The sequence below is a fragment of the Cavia porcellus genome, unplaced genomic scaffold (genome assembly GCF_034190915.1).
Source record: "Cavia porcellus strain 051 isolate PalLab524CR breed Dunkin Hartley unplaced genomic scaffold, mCavPor4.1 scaffold_1, whole genome shotgun sequence".
Classification (NCBI taxonomy): Eukaryota; Metazoa; Chordata; class Mammalia; order Rodentia; family Caviidae; genus Cavia; species Cavia porcellus.
In genome coordinates, this window is record NW_026947484.1 from 107,122,408 (window position 1) to 107,142,999 (window position 20,592).

The 20,592-nt window shown below is 48.6% G+C and overlaps 1 protein-coding gene and 1 long non-coding RNA gene across 3 annotated transcripts in view; one reads left to right on the forward strand and one right to left on the reverse strand.

Moving 5' to 3' along the window:
- Positions 1-1,570: 1,570 nt before the first annotated feature.
- On the forward strand, positions 1,571-12,965 carry Plekho1 (pleckstrin homology domain containing O1). Of its 2 annotated transcripts, none has more exons than XM_063252532.1 (6): positions 1,571-2,354; positions 3,470-3,616; positions 7,392-7,532; positions 8,460-8,564; positions 8,914-9,015; positions 10,376-12,965. In XM_063252532.1, the coding sequence occupies exons 1-6, from the start codon at positions 2,238-2,240 to the stop codon at positions 11,078-11,080; spliced, it is 1,317 nt and encodes a 438-aa protein (XP_063108602.1). In that variant the 5' UTR covers positions 1,571-2,237; the 3' UTR covers positions 11,081-12,965. The 2 variants fall into 2 exon arrangements, with proteins under 2 accessions (XP_063108602.1, XP_063108606.1); XM_063252536.1 differs by lacking the exon at positions 1,571-2,354 and adding an exon at positions 2,669-2,851.
- A 5,671-nt stretch (positions 12,966-18,636) lies between these two features.
- The window catches only part of LOC106025521 (uncharacterized), a 37,388-nt gene continuing 35,432 nt past the window's right edge, over positions 18,637-20,592 (reverse strand). Inside the window, exon 5 of the long non-coding RNA XR_010048593.1 lies at positions 18,637-18,813. This is a non-coding gene — a long non-coding RNA (uncharacterized LOC106025521). The remainder of the gene's footprint in view (positions 18,814-20,592) is intronic.

Here is a 20,592-nt window from a genome sequence, read left to right on the forward strand (position 1 = left end):
CAGACATGCTTGCTCTGATTTCTCACGTAAGCATTGGTCCTTGAAAAAAGTCTCACATTGATTCAAATTCAAGTGCCCTAAGGCTCACCTGGGGACAGAACAATCAGCTTTGAGCACAGGCTGGGGAAGAGTGTGGCCTGTTAAGGGGGTACACTGCAAAACAGTGGGGGAAGTGAAGGAAGGTAGTGAAGGGCAACAAGGTGAAACAGTGCAGTGGCACGGGTCAGTAAGGGGGCGAGCAACCTGGCCAGAGATTTATGTAACATCTTAAGGAGCAGACAGGCCTAGCCAAGCTTCTGCAGCCCACATGCATCTGCTCTAGAATCTGAAAATTACTTTGGAGGGTTATTTTTTATGGGTCTTCTGCCTGATGTTTCACAAAACTCCAGCTCCTATGTGATGCAGTACACAAGGAGACTGGTACTTTGCATATAAGGAGGACTCAAATACTGGTTAACTAAAAGTTACCGGGAATGGAAGAAGATGGGGCAAGTCATGGGTTACTTCTTTCCTCTAAGCCAAAATCTATACTTTTTGTTTCCCTTGGGAGTGCTGGGAATCAACCATAGGCTCAGGCATATTAGGGCAAATAATCTACCTGAGGCACAATCCCAGCCCATTTAAGTGATTAATCCACAATCATTCCTTCCTAGTTCTTACTTTAGTATGTTTTGCTTCCTTATTTATGAAATTGATTTTCATAAATGATTTTCTCATTCATTTTCATGATCTTTTAAACAGGAGGGTAAGACAGACATGATGGGAAGGAAAGAAGACAAATGGTCTGGGAAATGTGTGTGTGTGTGTGTGTGTGTGTGTGTGTGTGTGTACAAAGTCTAAAGGGTCAACTGGAATCATAACCCTAACCCACTAAACTAGTAACTTGTGTAAATTTGGACTAGTTGATTTTCCATTCCCTCTTTCACATTTCCCAAATGGGAATATTAATACTTTTTCTATAAACTTCACAAGGTGGCACTAAAGATTTAAAGAAACAACAGAGTACTTTGAAAGGATAAAGTTTGCCATTAGTATAAAACAGAAATTAATAAGGACGGTTAGTGAAACATTTATTGGATTAAAAAGGTGAGTCTGGGACAAGAAACATCTCTCCCCTAGTTACAGAGATATCAGAAAAAGCCCACACACCCTCCATCCCTCAAAATCACAAACCTAGCCAACATACCTCCACTCGGGACATCTCCAGAATAAGGGGTTTTCCTTTTCTATTGCTCTTGTGTAACTGGGGCCTCTATTCATTTTGTGGTCATTTGGTGCCTACAGTCAGGCAATGTTTTATGGGTTGTTTTGTTGTTTTTTGAGACAGAGCCTTGCTTTGTAGTACAGGCTAGTCCTGAACTCTCAGCCTCCAGGGTGCTGGGATTACAGCTGTGTGCCACCACACCAGGCAGGCAAAGTGTTTATTATAATCTCATAGTTAACTCTACAGGGCAATACTTTTATCATTAAAGGATTTTCACAGATCATTTCATATACTGCTCTGAGTTTCCTTGATGGAAATGGTAGTTCATCCCTCACCATTATGCAGAGGATGCAGGCTTAAGAAAATTCAGCGATTTGTCCGAGGCCACTTAGGGGCAATGAACCCATTACTCGGCTAGGGCTTCCCGACTTCTTCTCATCACATATGTACCGAAAATCTGAAGGTTACTGAAATGTGTCCTGCAGGCTGTGCAGATCTGGGCAGAAGAGATCTGCAGAGGTTCCCCCAAGGAGGGCAACTGTGGGCATCGAGCTCTGCCATCCCCTGGACTCCAGCGTGCAGACCGGATAGGATGTTTACTGGGCAGGGCAGTTGCAGAAAAATGACTGGGAAGTTTAAGCCTCAACTGCAGCTTCTATTTCATTATACCGCTGGCACAGTGGATCACGGCTTTGGAGACTGACTTCTGCCAGTCCTTACAGGAAATGGGTGCATCTGCAAACCCCTCAGCCGTTCTGAGTCTCACTTGTTTCCCAGTGAACGGAGATCCTTAGATCCACCTAATACTTAGCGTCATTCTGCGGCTCAAACAAGGCCTGAGGCTACTTAAAGTGAAGCTATGTGTAGCAACAGCAACTTCTCTCCCACTCCATCCCCAACACCGTTCTTGGACGCATAAAACTTTTCCCCAACATCTGACCCGCCCGGGCCCACTAAAACCCAGGCAGAGGGCGTGACCTCGAGGTGCCCTCCTGGCTCGCGCTCCGGTTTTAGTCTGGGATTTCGGAGGGAGATGGTCTCGATCTCGGTCATCTCCGGTCCACCTCAATCGCTGTGCTTCCCGGTTATCCGCTCAGCCAGCTCCGCTGGGCATCTCGGAGGGTCTCTTCGGCCCCACTCGGCCGTCCAGGTCCGGGTCCGGGTCGGGGCCGCGACCGGGCACCGGTCCGTTCTCCCCACCCCAGCGAGTAGAAAACAAAGGCGGGGGGCGGCGAGGCGCACCGGCGGCGGCTCCGCGATTCGCCCTCTTCCTGCCGAGCCCGCAACGTCAGCGGCTCACGATGGAGCCGAGGGGCGCGGGCCGCCGGGGAGCGGGTGGGCGGCGGGGGCGCGCGTGGGGCCCGGGCCGCGTGGGCGCCGGGCCGGAGGGCGCCGAGGGGCGGGGAGCGGGCGTGCGTGTGTGCGAGCGCGAGTGCGAGGGGGGCCGGCCCTCGGTGTAACCCGAGCCTCGGAGGGGAGCGGCGGCGCGGCGCGGGCGCGGGCGGAGGGAGGCGGAGCGGCGGCGCCGGGGCATCTCCGCCGCCCTCCCCGGGGAAGGAGCCCCCGACGCGGCCTCGGCCCCACGCGGGGCCGCCCGTGCGCCCAGCGCTCGCCGGAGCCATGAAGAAGAACAACCCGATCAAGAGGGTGAGTGCGCCCGCTGGCCGCAAGGCCGCCGCCGACTTTGCGCGCCGCGACCCCGCTCCGTCGGGGCTCCGCGGCCGAGCGGGTTCTCTCCGGGCGGCCTGCGCCACCCCCGCCCGGCTGGGGCTCCGCGGCCGCCAGGTGCCGGGCTCGGCCCGGCCCCGCGCCCCGCTCCCCGCTCCGGCGCTTTTGTTTGTTTACTCGCACCGGGGGGTTCAACTTGGCTCGGCTCGGCCCGCCCCGCGCCCTCCTCCGCCCGGCTCTGGGCGGCCGCCCGCACCGCGCTCCGCGGCGGCCACGGGAAGACAATGAGGAATCAAAGGAAGGAAAACGCCGTCGGCCCGGCGTGCGCGAAGAGGCGGCAGCGGGCTGGGCCTGGGCCGGCTCCGAGGCCGCCGCTCCCCCTTCGCCCTCCTCTCCCCTTCCCCTCAGTTTCGGGTGTTCCAGAGGGGGAGGGCAGCGGCGGCAGAGTTGCAGCGAGCGCGGACCTCCTCCGACCTGGGGCGACCCGGGCTTCCCGGCCGCAGCCTTCGGAGGCGACAGGAGAACCGAGGAGGTCTTGAGGGCCAGAACTGGCTGCAGTCACCTCACCGTCTGGTTCTTATCTTGCCCCCGGGACAGGGGCCTCAGGATGGAAATCATCAGTCTGCACCGCCTGAAAAGGTTGGCTGGGTCCGGAAATTCTGCGGGAAAGGAATTTTCAGGGAGATTTGGAAAAACCGCTATGTGATGCTGAAAGGGGACCAGCTCTACATCTCCGAGAGAGAGGTAGGCGCCCTTTGCCTCCGGCCGTCCCCACTTTGTCTGCATGAGGGGGGGGGGCACACGACACGTCTCCATGGGATCTGCTTTTCTAAATCAAGTTTGAGTCTCTGTCCCATCCTACTCCATAGAGAAAGGTCCCTCTTCAATGAGAGGACCTGAGGAAGAATTAGAAGTTGAGTTTACTTCTGATTTCATGTTTTTTCTTGGCAAATACGTCTATGACAACAATGATACTCATCTCCCAACATGTCAGAAATCCCGAGTGGCCCCTGCTGCCTCCTACCCTAACCTGACATCCTGAAATACAGGATTTTTGTCCTTTGTTTTTGCTGTTAAAACAGCTGTTCAGCTCTTCCCTGGCGCTTTCCTGCTCCCCACTGCACCCCAGCCAGCTTCTCCTTTCTTGTCTGTGGCAGGAACCTGTGCTGGTCCTATCGGTAGCACAGCTGCTCTGATCAGAAAACAGAACCCAGGGTCAGTCTTGTGACCTTGGGTAGAATATCTGTGAGTGCCAAACAGTTATCTTTGTGGAAACCAGTGTCCCTAACAAGTACGCTTTCTGTTCCACTCCACTTAAAAAATAATAAGGCACTCATATTTAACTTACTCCTACCCTCCGATATTTAGATCAGAAGGAAGAAAAATAGTTATAAGTCCCTGATGTCTCTGCATAGGTTTGGCTCTGTAGTCTTAAACATTAAAAATCACAGGCCATATTGGGTCAGAATCTGAGCACAAATCAATGAGTTTCAGGCTTTTCTCCCTTTTGTCCCTAACTCTTGTGATCCATAGCATATTGTGAGAGTGAGAAATCGGAATTCTTCTTTGTGATTGTGCCACCAATGCCTGACAAACCACCTTGTGACCCCTCACTCAGGGCCAACTGGGAAGTCCTGCCTGAGTGCTAACTACTTCTGCTTTCTGCAGTAGACACTGCTATTCAATAGATTATATTTAGGTAAATAAATCCTTTTATGGTATTGAAACAGACCCACAGCCCAAGAGAACATACTCATCTGAGAACAGCACCTGCCTAGGCATTAGGGAAGAACCATGCTGTGCCAGGGCTGAAGGATCCCCTTGCAGGGAATCTAAACCTTTTCACACCCAGTCGGGAACTCACTGAGGGAGAGTCTCAGGAGTGAGTTGAGAAAAGACTCAGGAAGATTGAGTTGTAAGGGTCACCTCTGTTCAGTTCCAAATTCTGCGGAAAGTTCTCACTCTAGTTTTCTGGCTTTCTAGTTTAAAAACAAAACAAAACAAAACAAAAGCAAGTGTCAGAGTGTACCTTCTGCCTTCCCGAACTTCATAATGGCAGGAAACTTAAGTGAGCAATCAGGGAGAATTTCCTACACGTCAAAGAGGAAACTAGAGAACAGTGAAAGGGTAGAAGAAACAAGACTTTTTTCTTGTTTGTGTCTGTCCAAAAAGCAGACTCTGGGGGCCAAAAGAACTTGATTGTGCCTTGTATGTGGAGGAAGTCACCCAGAGCCAAGGAAAGGATGGCATGGCCTCAGCCTGGGGTTCTGTGAGTCAGGAGAATCTGGCTTGGCCCAGGGCAGGGGATGTCCCCCTGCTCCCTGCTGGGAAGGACATAAGAAAGGAGGGAACAGCTGTTAAGTTACTGTCCTTCACAGCCAGTTTTCTACCACAGCAGGCCTAACTTAAAGGTGACACTGATGGGACTCCCAGCTTTCTTTTGCTCACTTTCCAAAAGCTCCAGAACCTACAGAGTTTTTTAAAGTATGCCATAGGGCAGGGGATATAGGCTCAGTAACACTGTGCCTGCCTGGCAAGCACAAGGTCCTGAGTTTGGGTACTGGTACCAAAAAAAGCATATTATATTTGTCATTTACATGTTAGTGCAAGCAGAATATACTCTCTCTGGAATTTACACCAATCTTGTCATTGTTGTTGTTATTTCTACTTGGAATGATAAGATCTACAACTGTTAGAGTCTCATCCTTCTGTGGTTTTTTTTCCTTTTTTTTTTTTTTTTTTTTTTGTGGTATCAAGGATTGAACTCACGACCTCATGCTTGCCAGGCAGGCACTTACACTGCTGAGTTAAATCCCCAGCCCCCTTCTGTGATTATTGTGAAACATTTTCTCCTCAGGCAAAAGCCTCCCTTTTTCAGAGAGGGCTGAGGCATCTTCTGTCAAGAGCCAATGGGTAGGGGCTGGGGATTTAGCTCAGCGGCATAAGTGCCTGCCTTGTAAGCAGGCAGTCGTGAGTTTGATCCCTGGTACCGAAAAAGACAAAAAAAAAAAAGAGCCAATGGGTAGCTCCAGTAGCTGGATCCCAGAAAGACCTCTTGGTAGAGGAAGCTGGGTTGAGAGCAGCTCTTACCAAGCCTGAGAAAAACCTCTGTAAGCCATGGATGAAGAATCAGGAGGAAGAAAGGGAGAATTTGGGGGCTGAGTGATTATAAATGAGACTTTGGGAACTAGATTTGAAATGCAGTTCAGAGGAGAGAAGACTCCCCGGGGTGTTCTTGCCTGCACAGTGGAGCTGTCCTTACCCCATCCTCTCCCCCTGCCCTACCAAGGGTTACCCTCTGTTAGTGTCTGCCTCCAGTGCTCCTTATCAGTCCACGGCCAAGCCAGAGCAACTCCCTTCCCTTCCCCGCCCCTCAGGAAAATGGAACAAGTTACTCTCTTCCCCTGGCTACACACACACCCCGCACTTTCCTCTCTAAGGCTTCTGGCCTCTGCTGATAGTCTAAGTCAGGGAGAGGTGGGGAGAGCAAGGATGATGCATCATCTTACATCCTGGCTCTGGGTTTCTGGGAATTGTTCTTGAATGCCCGTGGAAGTACCCTGTCCTAGTTGAGTCTGTCATCCTTCAGAGCCTCTGAAGCCAGGAAACCAAGCCTTCCCGAAACAAACAACAGAGGCAGATAGATGGGCTGTCATGCACCTTAAGGAAGTTAGGATCATCTGCCCTACTGTCCTCAGCTCCCTGGATCCAGCACAGTTTAGAGGGATGAGCAAATAACAAACTTTAAATGGATTGGGGAACAGAAGAGTAGGCTACTTTCCTACTTGAAGGTTGGCAAAACCCTGAAGGAAAGATGAGAGGGCACGTGCTCATGCATGCACACCGCCTATGCCAGGGCTTGGGAAGCCTGGGGCTCCTTTGAGAAACAGTTCTGGTCCAGGAAGGCAGATATCTTCCAAGGAAGACCTGAGGCTGCTTTTACATATTTAGTTAGTTTTAACCAGACAAGTGCGGGCTGCTTTGTCTTGATGAGTCTTTATAATAGTAAATACTATTCTGGTATCAGAAGTAGGTCTAGGACAGGGCAAGAAGTTACTGTGGGAACAAAACAAAATGAGTGAGGCCAGAGACAGACAGTCATTCCCTCCAGACTGACCAGCTTCATTGGGCTCATCATGGCCCACCCAGGTCATTCTTGATTGAGGATGATCAAATTTCCCCATTCAGTATGTCCTTTTAAGGGTGTACGCATTTTAAGGACTTGCATCTTGTGTCCTTTGGTAACAGTGAGCTGTTGGTAAAGAGAGGCTCTGGAGATGGTGGGTTGGTTGAAGAGGGTTGGGCAAGGGGTTACGCAACCCACCCAGGACTCCAGACTTGGACGTTGCCCTAGTCCCACATGATTTTCAGCCCTCCGAAGGCTTTGGGCAGGATGGCCCTTCCTGTCATCCCTTCCTTTCCTCAGGCTACTAGTGCCTGAGACTGTTCTAGACTGACATTTTCAGGGGAGGAGCTCATTAATTTTATCCTCCTTACCTCACCTCTAACCCTCCGCTAGGTAAAAGATGAGAAGAATATTCAGGAAGTGTTTGACCTGAGTGACTATGAGAAGTGTGAAGAGCTCCGGAAATCAAAGAGCAGAAGCAAGAAGAACCATAGCAAGTTTACTGTCGCCTGCTCCAAACAGCCGGGCAACACGGTGCGTTTCTCCTGCCTCCCAGGCCTCAGGAATCCAGTAATCAGGGGCCAAGAGAAGGCTCCCCTCCAGGTTCTTCCCTCAGCTGTCTTGACTCACGCTGTCCTGCTGACTTCTGTTATTTAACCAGTGGCTCTAATGGCCATTTCCTTCCCTCCAGACAGACCAGGCTGCACTTTGTCTCTCTCCTCCTTCCCAACCCCTCTCTCTCTCTCTCTCTCTGTGTGTGTGTGTGTGTGTGTGTGTGTGTGTGTGTCTCTTTCTCTCTCTCTCTCTCTCTCTCTCTCTCTCTCTCTCTCTGTCTCTGTCTCTGTCTCTGTCAAATACACACATCCCTGTCAAATACACACATCCCTGTGTGTGCAGTATCTCTCTCGGGAGGAAAATCAGTAGTCGCTATCCCTGGAAAGTTGATTAAAGTTCTGAATCTGATTCTTTTTTGTCTGAGGAAACCTGGGGAAACCATTCCTGTCACATCCTGTTTCCTTATTTAACGATCTTTAATACCTGTCCTCTATAAAATTTCCTTTAATTATCTCCAGTGCTTTTTTGGTTTTTTTTTGAGACGGGGTCTCACTATGCAGTTCAGGCAGGCCTTGAGCTCACTTTGTAGCCCAGGCTGGCCTTGAACTTGTAACAATCCTCGTGCCTCAGCCTCCCAAATCCTGGAACTACAGGCATGCACCTCCATGCCCAGCTCTTTCAATGCCAAATTAATATCCAATATCCGTCTTAGCTGCCCCGAGCTATATAGCATTTTGCAGAAACGAGGCTGAGTTCCCTACAGTTGTATATGACTCCAGAGGCAGAATCTGTCTCCTTCCAGGAGCTGGATCTAAGAGAATGAGATTGTAAGTTCTTATTTCTTCACTATCAAGGTGAGGCACCAACTTTTAAACCCTGGCTGAAACAAGAGTCTTCTCCTCACAGGCACCCAACCTGATCTTCCTGGCAGTGAGTCCAGAAGAGAAGGAGTCATGGATAAATGCCCTCAACTCCGCCATCACCCGAGCCAAGAACCGCATCTTGGATGAGGTCAGAGGGCTTGTTGTGGGGAGAGGGCACTGGGCAGAGGAAACAACTGTGACTCACCAAAGAGGATTTGTTGGGGGCCCAATCATTTGCTCCCCCATCAGGTCCATTTCGTTCCCCTTGTGAAAACCCTCTTCTCCTTCCACCTTCAAATCTTTTCCACCATCTCCTCCTCCCCTACCTCATGACGCACAAGCCAGCCTGAGGTCCTTTGTGTCCAGGAAGTCCTTTCCTACGGGCTTGTGCAGAAGTGGTTTGAGGGTGGCTGTATTTCCCTATCTGGGCCTTGGGGGATGTTGAGTTGGGACAGAGTCCTGGACGGCACCCATGACATACCCCTGTATCTCTTCAGGTCACTGTCGAGGAGGATAGCTATCTGGCACACCCCACAAGAGACAGGGCGAAAATCCAGCATTCCCGCCGCCCCCCCACCCGGGGACACCTCATGGCTGTGGTATGTAGGACTACAAGAAAGGAAACATTGGCAAGGGCTGAGTTTGTGTCCATCCTTCAGAGCAGCCTCTGTGGAGGCCTCTTGAGACAGAAATTCAAAGCTGAGGAAGTCATTTCTATTCTACATTCCCATTTTGATTCAGTTTCTCTAAATCAAAAATACTTATTCAGCACTACCATGAGCTCACACGTCTTGATGTCAGTAGTTTTAGTGGAGAAAATAAGATGTGTCCCAGGGAAAGTGAAAAATGAAGTCTAGGGGCCAGGGATTCAGCTCAGTGGCATAAGTGCTTGCCTGGCAAGCATGAGGTCATGAGTTAGATCCCCAGTACAAAAAAAAAAAGGTAAAATCTACACAAGACAATAAAAGCCACTATGTGGCACAGTGCAGTGGCTACTGTCCTGATGAAAGGTGGCACAGAGCACTGTTCCAGTCGGAGAAGGACCGGAATCAGCTTCGATCCAAAGTGATCATCTCTGGCACTCATCTGAGCCCTCTAGGGAGAGAGGCCCTGAGGTACAGCAGAATGAAATTGGCTTTGGAGTTGGACAGCGTCTGAGCTGGGGCCTACCTTCAAGGTTAACTGTGGTTTCTGAAGCTGCAAGACTGGAAAATGGGGCAGAGCTCATGTCTACCTTGAATGGTTGCTGTGAAGAATGGTTAAGGCAAATAACTCCACACAAAGCAGTGAGGCCCCTTTTTAAATGAAAGCAGTGATCACGAACCTTTTAGAGCTTTCAGTGATAACGAACAGCGTGCCGTATGTTCACCACCCCTGAGTCAGATTGTTCTGGAAGTAAGATACAGATTTAGAATAAGGCAAGGGGTTCAGAGTTCCACATAGCAAGGGGAACTGAGGAAATGGAGGGGACAGCAACTGTGTTATATGGAGCACCCAGAGTGTGCCAAATCCAGTAGGGGACTTCGTTCTCCGTCCAGAGGAAGCAGACACTCCTCAGAAAGCCTATAGCATGGAGGAGGTTAAGGGAAACAAGCAGGAAAGTTGACTTTACAGAAAAATGGAAGGAGAGGAGAGCCAGGCATGGTGGCACTCATCTGTAACTCCAGCACTCAGGAGACTGATGCAGGATGGAGTTCAAGGCCAGCCTGGGCTACACAGTGAATTCAATGCCAGTCTAGTCTACATGGCCAAACCCTGACTCATAAAAAAGGGAAAATGAGGTTTAAGTCAGCATCAAAGGAATAAAAAGTAGTAAACAACATAGAAGGGCCCACTCAAGAATGCAGATTTAGAGATGGCAGACCAAGCAGGAAAATGACTACAACCCTCATTTCGGGTTATTGTTCCTGAAGTCTCTGCTTGTGAGTTCAGCCATTCATTTTCACCTTGTCCTTTCAGGCTTCCACCTCTACCTCAGATGGGATGCTGACCTTGGACCTGATCCAAGAAGAAGACCCTAACCCTGAGGAGTCGACCTCTTGTGCTGAGAGCTTTCGGGTGGACCTAGACAAGTCTGTGGCCCAGCTGGCAGGCAGTCGGCGGAGAGCAGACTCAGACCGCATCCAGCCCTCCTCAGACCGAGGTAGCAGCCTTTCTCAGCCTTGGGAAAAACCAGACAAGGGGGCCACCTACACCCCACAGGCTCCCAAGAAGTTGACACCTACAGAGAAAGGCCGCTGTGCCTCCATGGAGGAGATCCTGTCTCAGCGGGACACAGCCCCTGCCCGACCCCTCCACCTTCAGGCTGAAGAGTCTCCAGCAGCCATCCCACCACCCCCAGGGCAGCTGTCCCGCATCCAGGACCTGGTCGCAAGGAAGCTGGAGAAGACTCAGGAGCTGCTGGCAGAGGTTCAGGGACTTGGAGATGGCAAGCGAAAGGCCAAGGATCCCCCACGGTCTCCGGCCGACTCTGAGTCAGAACAGCTGCTGCTGGAGACGGAGCGGCTGCTGGGAGAGGCATCATCGAACTGGAGCCAGGCGAAGCGGGTGCTGCAGGAAGTCAGGGAGCTGAGGGACCTGTACAGACAGATGGACCTGCAGACCCCAGACTCCCACCTCAGACAGAGTGTCCAGCACAGTCAGTACCGGAAGAGCTTGATGTGAAGGACAGCACAACACCAGAACTTTTGGGGGACAGACAGACTCTTACCTCCAAGCAATGCAGGATAAAGTTTTTTATTTACCTCAATCAAAAAAAAAAAAAAAAAAAAAACCAAAACCAGAAAACAAACACAAACTCATGGCTGTTGCTACCACTCTTCTTCCCCTACCTGCTTTCTGGGTCCTCTGCTTCCCCTACTTGCTTTCTTAACGCCCCCCTACCCAGTTTTGAGGAGCAGATGATCCCTATAGCAGTAATAAAAAATTTGACCCAAAGCAAGAAAGCATGGTCGGTGTACAGACACGGCCTGCTCACATCCTACACCCTGCCCGCCTCCTGGCCCTGTGGCTGGTAGAGACCTGCACAGACTTCCAAGAGAGGGGCTGAGATAGCAGGTTTTCTCATGTGTCCCATTCCACATTTTCAGTCTGAGTGTGAAATTTCAGCTGCCCAACTCTAGTTCTAGGGGTGTGGGGCCCAAGGCCACCTGTCCATGCCATAGAAGTGAAATTTACCCCAGTCCTGAAGAGGATGTGTGGAATGAGAACCTCCCAGCCCCGCACTGGCTTCTCACCCATGGCGGTCTTGAGATTGAGCTGCTTGGGCTAGGGCCAGAGCTCAATGGTAGAGCAGTTGCCTACCTAGCAGGATGAGGACTGGCTTCTGTCCCCATACCATACTGCAAAAAAGGAACAGGTTTGGGAGAATGGAACTGTTTGGATTTTGTTATTTTGACATGGTTCCACCCTACATCTACCATGCTCTTGCCAGCGTAAGAGTCACACATTACCTTGGCTGGATGGGACTGGCTTGGTCATCTGGGGACCTAGCATAGGGGAACTGGAAACTGCTGACCCCACGGAAGAACTGAATTAAGAATGAGACTGATTTGTGATGCAGGCTGGGTAGGGTAAAGGGGAAAACCAGCCATATGTCTGGGTTCCTCTTTCAGCCACAAGGTTTCCTGTAGTCTCTAACCCCCTTCTCTGAGCAGGCCCGCTCTGGAAGACCATCTAAACCACCTGCTCTGTTCTGTAGCTGCTGCACTCCCTTGCATATCACAGTGGGACCCACAGCTGCATTTATTTTGTTCGTAGCTTTTCTCTGAAGTTTCTAGAGTCAGGTTTGTTTTGTTTTTTGTTTTTTGTCTTTTTCCTTTTTATTGGTACCAGGGATCGAACTCACGACCGCCTGCTTGCAAGGCAGGTGCTTATGCCGCTGAGCTAAACCTCCAGCCCCTAGAGTCAGGTTTTAATAACTGATAAGTTCCATAGAAGAGTCAAATTATTTTTGGAAAGACAACTTCATGAATCAAGTGAATGAGGGGCTAGAAAATTTATTCAACCCCTTAAAGCTTTTCAGTCCCTTTCCCCAGATTTCTCTCCCCTTAAGAGCCACGTCCCAGAACTTCAGTGACTGAGTAGGGAGAAGAGAAGAGATGGGGACAAGTTGCACATAGACCCTTAGAGTTAGGAAGATGGCCTTCTTTTAAAGAGGAAAATGCTATGGGAGAAATAGGAGTCCTTCAGTTTCCATTCTGCTCTGATGCCAGTCCTACAACCACGTGAGCAAGGTGGGAACCTGAATCAAACTGCTCACGCGAGAGATTCTTGTCTGCATCCCTCACCACACCCTGTCATGAATGCTTGCCCTGTATCTGGCCTGCAGTTACCTAGTCTTCAAAACAAGTGTCCCACTTGAGTCAGTGAATTGCAGAGTGTCACCCTGCTGTCATGCCCAGGGTCTCCTGAGGAATGACAGAACCGAGATCTCCAGGCTTCCTGTCCTCCAAGTAGGCTTCATTCCAAAACAGCCTGGTCATCAGTGCCACAAATATTGAAAGTCTGACTTAAACTTACACTTTATAAACTTCCATTTCTGAATGAATTTTACCACCATTTTGCCTTTTTCTTCCTTGTCACTCCCACATAGTGAAAAAGATAAATGAGGATAAGTGAGGATGACATGTGTGTCCCAATATGCCAGGCGTCTGTGCCTCCCAGGAGAACCGTGCAATGTTGGGAGACACCAGAGAAGAGTATGACAGGTGAGGGAAGCAGGGGACCTCAAGACCTGGCCGCTGGCTCCTGTGGTCGTGGCACAGACACCACCAGCGTCAGTTCTGTAGTTGCTGGAACATCCAGGCCACAATGTGGTGAAATGAGTCCAGCTTTGAGCCCAAACATGGGTTTGAGTTCTGACTGCCACCTTTTGCTTACAAGGCCTTCAGTAGGATGCAAGGATGCAAGCTTTCTGGGTGTCAGTGTCCTCCTCGGCTTTAAACATGAGTTATTGAATGGCTGAAGGCAGTGTGTGGGAAAGGCTGGTGGCATGCTATGACATGGCAGCTGTGGCTGCTATGATTATTAGCTCAGCTCATCAGGCAAGGACAGGGAGCTTAGATGGCCAGAGCACCTTTGAAAGAGACAAAGGTACAGAGTCTGACACTGTCACTGTAACCTCCTTGGGTTCATGCACTTGATAAGGTCACAGGCTGTGCTCTTCCAAGGCAAGAGAGTGCCAGGTGCCAGGCTAAAGGCAAGAGCTAGAAGAGGAGCCTGCAGTCCTCGGTCTTTGGGACAGAGCTCAGCCAAAGCTAGGTTTCCACCAGCTGGATTGTTTGTGGTGGCAGGTGACAAGCAAGGTCAGGATGCTGCTTCCTTCCGTGGGCCCTGTATCTGTGGCGAGTGAATGGGCGGAGCAGCAGGCGCCAGCCCCAGCTATGTGGGGCAGCTTTTTCATGCCACAGTGCCCATGGACATTTTTTCCAGATATTTCCGTTCTTGGACTGGTGTTATAGCTCAGGGTCATAAGCAACTACCTGGCAAGTGTAAGGTATTGAGTTTGATTCCCATTCTTCCTCTTTTCCTCCCTCCCGTTATCTTTGTTACATTATCGTCTTGCCCAAGTGAACTGGAAAAGGAAACTCCATTGGGAGGCTCTCAGGTAGGGGGCAGTGATGAAGAACAGAGTGAAAGTGGGGTGAAGGAGGAGGCATGCACAGAACCAAGTGCACATTTTACATCTCAAGGACATTTCCTCAGTTTTTCCTGTTCCTCTTGGTACATTGTTGAGGGGAAGCTGTGGGAGTCGGTTAAGGTACAGCGCTGCTCTTCCAGCACTAGCAAGAATGTCTGAGGCGTTGGCCCAGAAAGCTGATGAGTTCATTTGCATGCAATTTGCACAGCATAGCTGTAGGTTGTCCAGCGTGAAAAGAAAAGAGGTTGGGGGAGCACAAGTTTCTCTAACCCCTGCACCAGCCCTCACAAACCATGGCACACCAAGCCTAATCCTAGGAAAACAGCCCTTGTCCCCTTCCCCACCCACTCCCCCAGCCCCTCTGCCAATAGTAAATTTACCTCCTTCTCCTCAGAAACCGGTTCCAAAGACTGTCCCTTGTCTACCCCTCACAGACAAGCAGACCTAGCCCTGGGAGCTGGGCGACTGCGTACCCCCCACCCCCGCCCCCACCCCGCCCGGTTCGTTTCTTTTTCTGCTTCTCTCCTACCTCCTGGTCTGGGCTCCCAACAACTGCAGCCAATCCCCAGCCTGCCCTGGAGCCACACCATATATGGAGAGATTGGAAGGAAACTGGAGTAAAAACGTAAAAGCAAACGAGCACACACACACACACACACACACACACACACACACACACACCAGGGTTGAGTGCCTTTCTGCACGTGATCATGTTTGCGTGTGTGCACGAGTCCCACTGTCCCTGTCCCTAGCTCACCCACCACAGACACACACACAGGAACCTGTTTGCTATCCCCCACCTTTATTCAGGCCCCGAGAGACCATCACTCCAGCCCATCATTGCCTGTGACCTAGATTTCCTGCACTAATTACAAGCCTAACAGGGATCTAACAAACACCCAACTTAGCACAGCTGAGACCCTCGAGGTCAATTAGTGCAGCGAGGCTCCACTCAGGAAATGAGAGATGGAGCCAAAAAGTCCATCCAGGCCTCAGCCCAGCCCCACTGCAACCCAGGGTTGGAAGCAGGGACCGGGAGAATGCAGAAATTAGCAGGGCCATTTTAAAAATGGGATCATAAGTAGGGCATAGTGGTGCACGTCTGTAATCCCAGCATTCAGAGGCTGAGGCAAAAGGATCACTGCGAGTTTGAGGCCAGCCTGGGCTACATAGTGAAACCTGGTCTCAAAAAAAAACAAAAATAAATTTACTATTACTATAAAAAATGGATTGTGGAAACTTAACAAGTGTGGAGGAAAGTGGGTTCAGATTGGGGAGCATCACAGGTTGCCCACTCATAATTGATCAGAGACATAGAGACTGATAGAGCTACAGAAATGATGGGCAGGAGGCAGGTTTCATAGAGATTTAAGATGGAGACTGGTAAAAAGCAAGTAGCCCTGGGACTTTGTGTCCTCTGTGTCCTCACCGCTGACTCTTCATCCCTCCTCTTCTTGGCTTCCAGCTTTGCTGAGGCTGCCACCCAGTGTCGTTCTTGCTAATTTGGGATAGCTCAGAAATCATCTCTTTCTTTTGAAAATTCTAGACTCAAGCTTATTCCTGCTTTTCCTTTTTTCCAGAGATTAGCACTATGATAGCATATAGTCCCTTCTTGCAGGACTCCTTTCATTAGATGGCAAAATAAGGTGCTAAATAGCTTTCTGGCCTGTCCTGCGCATGTAGAGCAGTGTCCTAACCTCCAGTCTAGTCCTTGTGGTTCTGCGGAGGTGGGAGGGGAAGCAGACAGTCCGTGGCATGCTGTAAGTACTAGTGGGGAATGACTTACAGCCAACGTAGAGATCAGATGTTCATCACCTTGTAGCATCCGCCAGCTCGAGCTGCTGCCCTCTGGCAGCATGCGTGTCCAGGCTTATACAGTAACCAGAATGGTTCCCATAAGCACATGTCTAGATGTTGGCATCTCTCCAGTGTATTTCTCCAGTCTAAGCCCCCACTCTCAAGATCAAGGCCCTCACAGCCAAGCGCCTCTTTGACATCTCTAGCAGGCATCTTCAACTTACTATAACTTGATAACTCAATAATGGTTCTCTTTTTTTTTTTTTTTTGTCTTTTTCCTTTTTATCGGTACCGGGGATCGAACTCATGACTGCCTGCTTACAAAGCAGGTGCTTATGCCGCTGAGCTAAATCCCCAGGCCCCAATAATGGTTCTCAATCACCCTCCCTCCTTGCTCCTCCCAGTGTCAGTTTATAGTCTCTTCTATGGAAGAGGCATTATTGTTTCTCCAACAGTTGCTTGAATCTGAGCTTGTGTTGACCAATAGAACATGCCATGATGTAAGTTCCAGAGGTTAGGGATCTTGTAGTATTCACTCTGTCCCTCTTAAAATTCAATGATGCCAGAATGGAAAATTGAGTAAGCAAGAATTTACCCAATGTGACTCAAGTTCCAAGTTAAATGCAATTATCATGTATTGCAAACATAAACCAATAAATTTTTAAAAACTTTAAAAAAGAAGATAGCAAATAAAGAGTCGAAATAAGAGCAAGTTGGGGGAGAGACTATTAATTAGAGAACACTGTCCTGGCATATGGAATTATACAGACTATCAGGGTGCTTCTAGAGTCCTAGGAAAAAGTGATGTAACACTGAGCAATACTCAGTGTCTTGACATCAGCAATGCAGAAAGGAATTTACAGCTTAGACAGGTAGACATGCTGGAATGGATGCGGTATTCGAGGTCCAAGGCTCTGACTCTTTTCAGTCTGAGACTCCCCAGCTGCTCCTGCTTCCTCCTCACTTCTCTTTAGAAGCACCCCACAGCTCCTCCACCCTCCCCGTCCTCAGTACTGCTTTGCAAAGGCCCTGGCAGACATACCTTCCTCTCACTTCTTCATCTTCAACATCTGTCTCTCAGCAGCTTTCTGGGGTCTACACCTAAAGCGCACCTTGAATTTGGTAGCTCTGCCTTTCCTCGGCCACCCCTCATTTGGTAACTCATTTGATTCTCTTGACATTCTGTCGCTTTCTTTCCCATCTTCCCATTCTGCAACTAACAGCTTTGTGGTAAGATTGATTACACTTGCCTACTGAAAACCATCTAAGCTCCACATCACCCTTAAAATAAATAATCAGATCATTTTTCTGGAACACAAGGTCCTTTATCATCTGATCCATACATATCTTGAACCCTCCACGGCCCAGTCCCGGAGACCTCTTTTCTGTTCTTCAAACAGCAACCTGCTTCCCCGCCTCAAGGTCTTTGCCCTTACTGTCCCCACTGTCTAAAATATTCTTGTCCTCTTCCATGAAACCTTTACTAAAACATCAGCTCCTCTAAGGCTGCTTCTCGAGCCACTCTGCCTCAAGACATTTCTCTTCCAGTGGAATCGTTACCATATCATCTCTACTTTCTTACAGTTACTGTGATCTAATTATTCACCTCGTTTCCTTTTTATTATATCTCTCCCTGAGTAAAATATAAGCCCCAGAGGGACAGAGGTTGACTTGTTCACTGTAGACCACAGTGATTGGATAGGTCTTGCCAAAGCCACCCACACCTCCACCACATCCATCTCCACCATTTAGTTACAATATAATAACAGTAAAATATTTTCTTGGGCTATGCGTGGTAACATGTGCCTGTAATCCCAGCACTTGGTAGGCCGAGGCAGGAAGACTGTCATGAGTTTCACAGACTACACAGCAAAACCCTGTCTCAAAAAAGGTTGGGAGAGGGGGCATCAGGGATATATCTCAGCAGCTCAGTGCCTGCCTGGCAAGCATGAGGTCCTGAGTTTGATCCCCAGTATCCCCCCACTGAGAAAACTTGACCCTTTATGGTTTTACATAGTATATTTTTATCATCATAATAACTTTTGTCTATATTATTTAATTTTTGATTTTTCTAATTAACCCTGTGGAGGAAATAGAAGAAAGAACATTCCTAATCCTCGAATTAAAAAATCAAAGTTGAGAGAAGTAATCAAGCCAGAAAGTGCCAAAATACAAGTCTAAAAGAAGATGTCAAAAGACACAGTGATGTCTGACACCACCTACCAGCAGTGAGGGAACTTCACAGAGTAGGGGTCCATTCCCCCAAGGCTCCCTCAGCATAGACGCAAGTTCAGGGGTCCCATTGTTTCCTCTGGTTTGATAATTTGCTGGAATGACTCATGGAACTCAAGAAAGCAAAATACTTACAATTAAAAGTTTACTGTAGCCAAAGGATACCAATCAGAGCCTGCCAAAAGAAGATTCGGTGCAAACTCCGGAGAGGCCGCACACAAAGCTCCAGTCTCCTCTGTGGCCGCTGCCTTTCCCCCCTCCCCTCACCGCCATAGAGGGCAAAGCTGAAGAGCCCCACAAGCCAGAGGGTAGGGAGACCTCAGTTTAGGCTTTTGCCCTAAGGCTTCACTGGGACTTGGCCACTTCTGCCCTTGGGGCTCACGTGTCTCCCTCGAGGACTGCTGTGACAAGTTGTAAAGCCTCGCTATAAATCACACTGTCCAGCCACCTGCCAGCCAGACTTCTCAGGCACACATTCCTGCCCGGCAGCGCACTCCCAGGGCCAGACTCCCAGTGGTGAGGGACCCAGGCAGACACTCTGTGCGTAAAATTAATTCCTCGCTTTTCTTCTTTTTTTTTTTTAATTCCAAAGCTAGCCTCTAAACACAGGTCTTGTCTCATCAGCTCTCTGTGTCTTTGACCCATTCCTTCTCCTTCAGAGTTGGCTTCAGTTCACATGTTGCTCTGGAGACCCAAAAACATGAATAGACCAACGACCAGTTATGACCTAAAAAGAACAGAGAACACAAGCAAAGTCCTTATCATCAGACAAGAGGTATGTTACTCACAAAAGAAAGGATTACAAATTCTTTCTTTTTTAAAAAAACATGATGTTAAAATAAGATCTAGTAAGTGTATTTGTTGGTAAGGAAAAGACAAACAATACCCAGCAGTGACACCAGAGTAACATTACACTGTAATCTCCTTGACAGTCTCTGATGATATACAACATCACAGCCCATAATTTCCTATAGACTAACCATGCCAAGAAAATGCCAGTTATTTACTGAAATGCAGAATGTAGACGCTTTCCTCTGGTGTAGAGCGGTACATACATACCAGTGGACATGGGTATGCAATTGTGTGCCTTCTTTTTTTCACTTTTTACAAAAGTTGACTTTGGGGAGGGAGAGGTGGTGCATGACTGTAATCCCTGGATTTTAGGGGGTCAGAGCCAGGAAGATCACTACAAGTTTTAGGCCAGACTGGGCTACATAGTGAGTTCAAGGCCAGCTTGTACTATATAGTGAGACTCTACCACACACATACACACACAAAAAAATTACACAGACTGATGAAAACATAACAAAAGTATAATAACAATAATGAAAATACAAAAAGGCATTGAAATTGCTAGCTGTAAGGCCAGGTTCCCATTTTGATTCTGCTACTTACTGGTTATCTGACACTGAGCAAGTCTTAATTCCTAAATCTAGTTCCTCATCCCAGAAATGGAGTTACTCATACTTGCTTTATTTAGCCCACACGGTTATTGAAAGAATTAAATGATCCAATAGAGTTTAACGCATTTTGTAAACTATGAAGTACAGTATCTTACTAATGCTGTTTATAATTTCAGTAAAAATTATTTTAGAAGTGACATGCATTTTACTAGGATGCAAAATACAATTGAAGAAACAGACTGAAGAATTTCAAGCCCAGGCCAAATGTGGTGGTACCCCATAATCCCAGCATGCTGTGGGGCTAAGGCAGGAGAGTCACAAATTGGAGCCCAAGCTAGGCAATTTGGTGATTTAGTGAGACTCTGTCCCAACATTTTAATTAACAAATATTTTATTTTATTTTATTATTTATTTTTTTATTTTATTTATTTTGTTTAAAAAGAATTTCAAACACAGGTAGCCTGAGATCAAAGAAGTTACCTTAATAGTCTTGAAATACAAACAGACCCCACATTGCAATTTTGGGCATAATTTTTCAACTTTACGATGTTACAACACCAGTACTCATTCAGGAGAAATTGTAGTTTGAAGGCTGATATGGTAGTGTACAGGTGTAATCCCAGCCAGTGAGAGGTTGAAGCATGGGCATGGTGGTGCATGCCTGTAATCCCAGCACTCAGAAGGCTGAGGCAGAACACTGCAAATTCAAGACCAGCCTGGGCTGCAAAGAGAGCTCAAGGTCAGTGTGAACTACAAAATGAGATCCTGTCTTAAAAAAAAAATTGTGGTTGAAGCAGGAAAATGTTCAACTCAAGCCCAGCCTAAGAAACTTAATGAGATACTGTCTAAAAATAAAAAGGGCTGTGGATAAGACCCTGGGTTTGGTACCCAGCAGGGAAGAGCAGGAGGGCAAGATGGAATGAAGGAAATCACATTTTGAATTTTGCTGTTTTTCTGGCTCACTGGGGTTAGGCACTTCGTCTATGCTGGGGAGTGGCCCACGAGCCACAACCCATCAACCACATGAGCACCAGAAGAAACAACTGGCTCTGTGGTATACTGGGCCATGAAACTCTGATGTTTGGTGGTGTATGAAGCGCATC

Bases quoted from the DNA above. Each gene is read 5' to 3' on its own strand.
- Plekho1 (XM_063252532.1), top strand. From the start codon at position 2,238: ATGGTCTCGATCTCGGTCATCTCCGGTCCACCTCAATCGCTGTGCTTC. The intron at 8,565-8,913 runs GTCAGAGGGCTT...GTATCTCTTCAG, and splicing joins AGAACCGCATCTTGGATGAG to GTCACTGTCGAGGAGGATAG. The intron at 9,016-10,375 runs GTATGTAGGACT...TTGTCCTTTCAG, and splicing joins GGGGACACCTCATGGCTGTG to GCTTCCACCTCTACCTCAGA.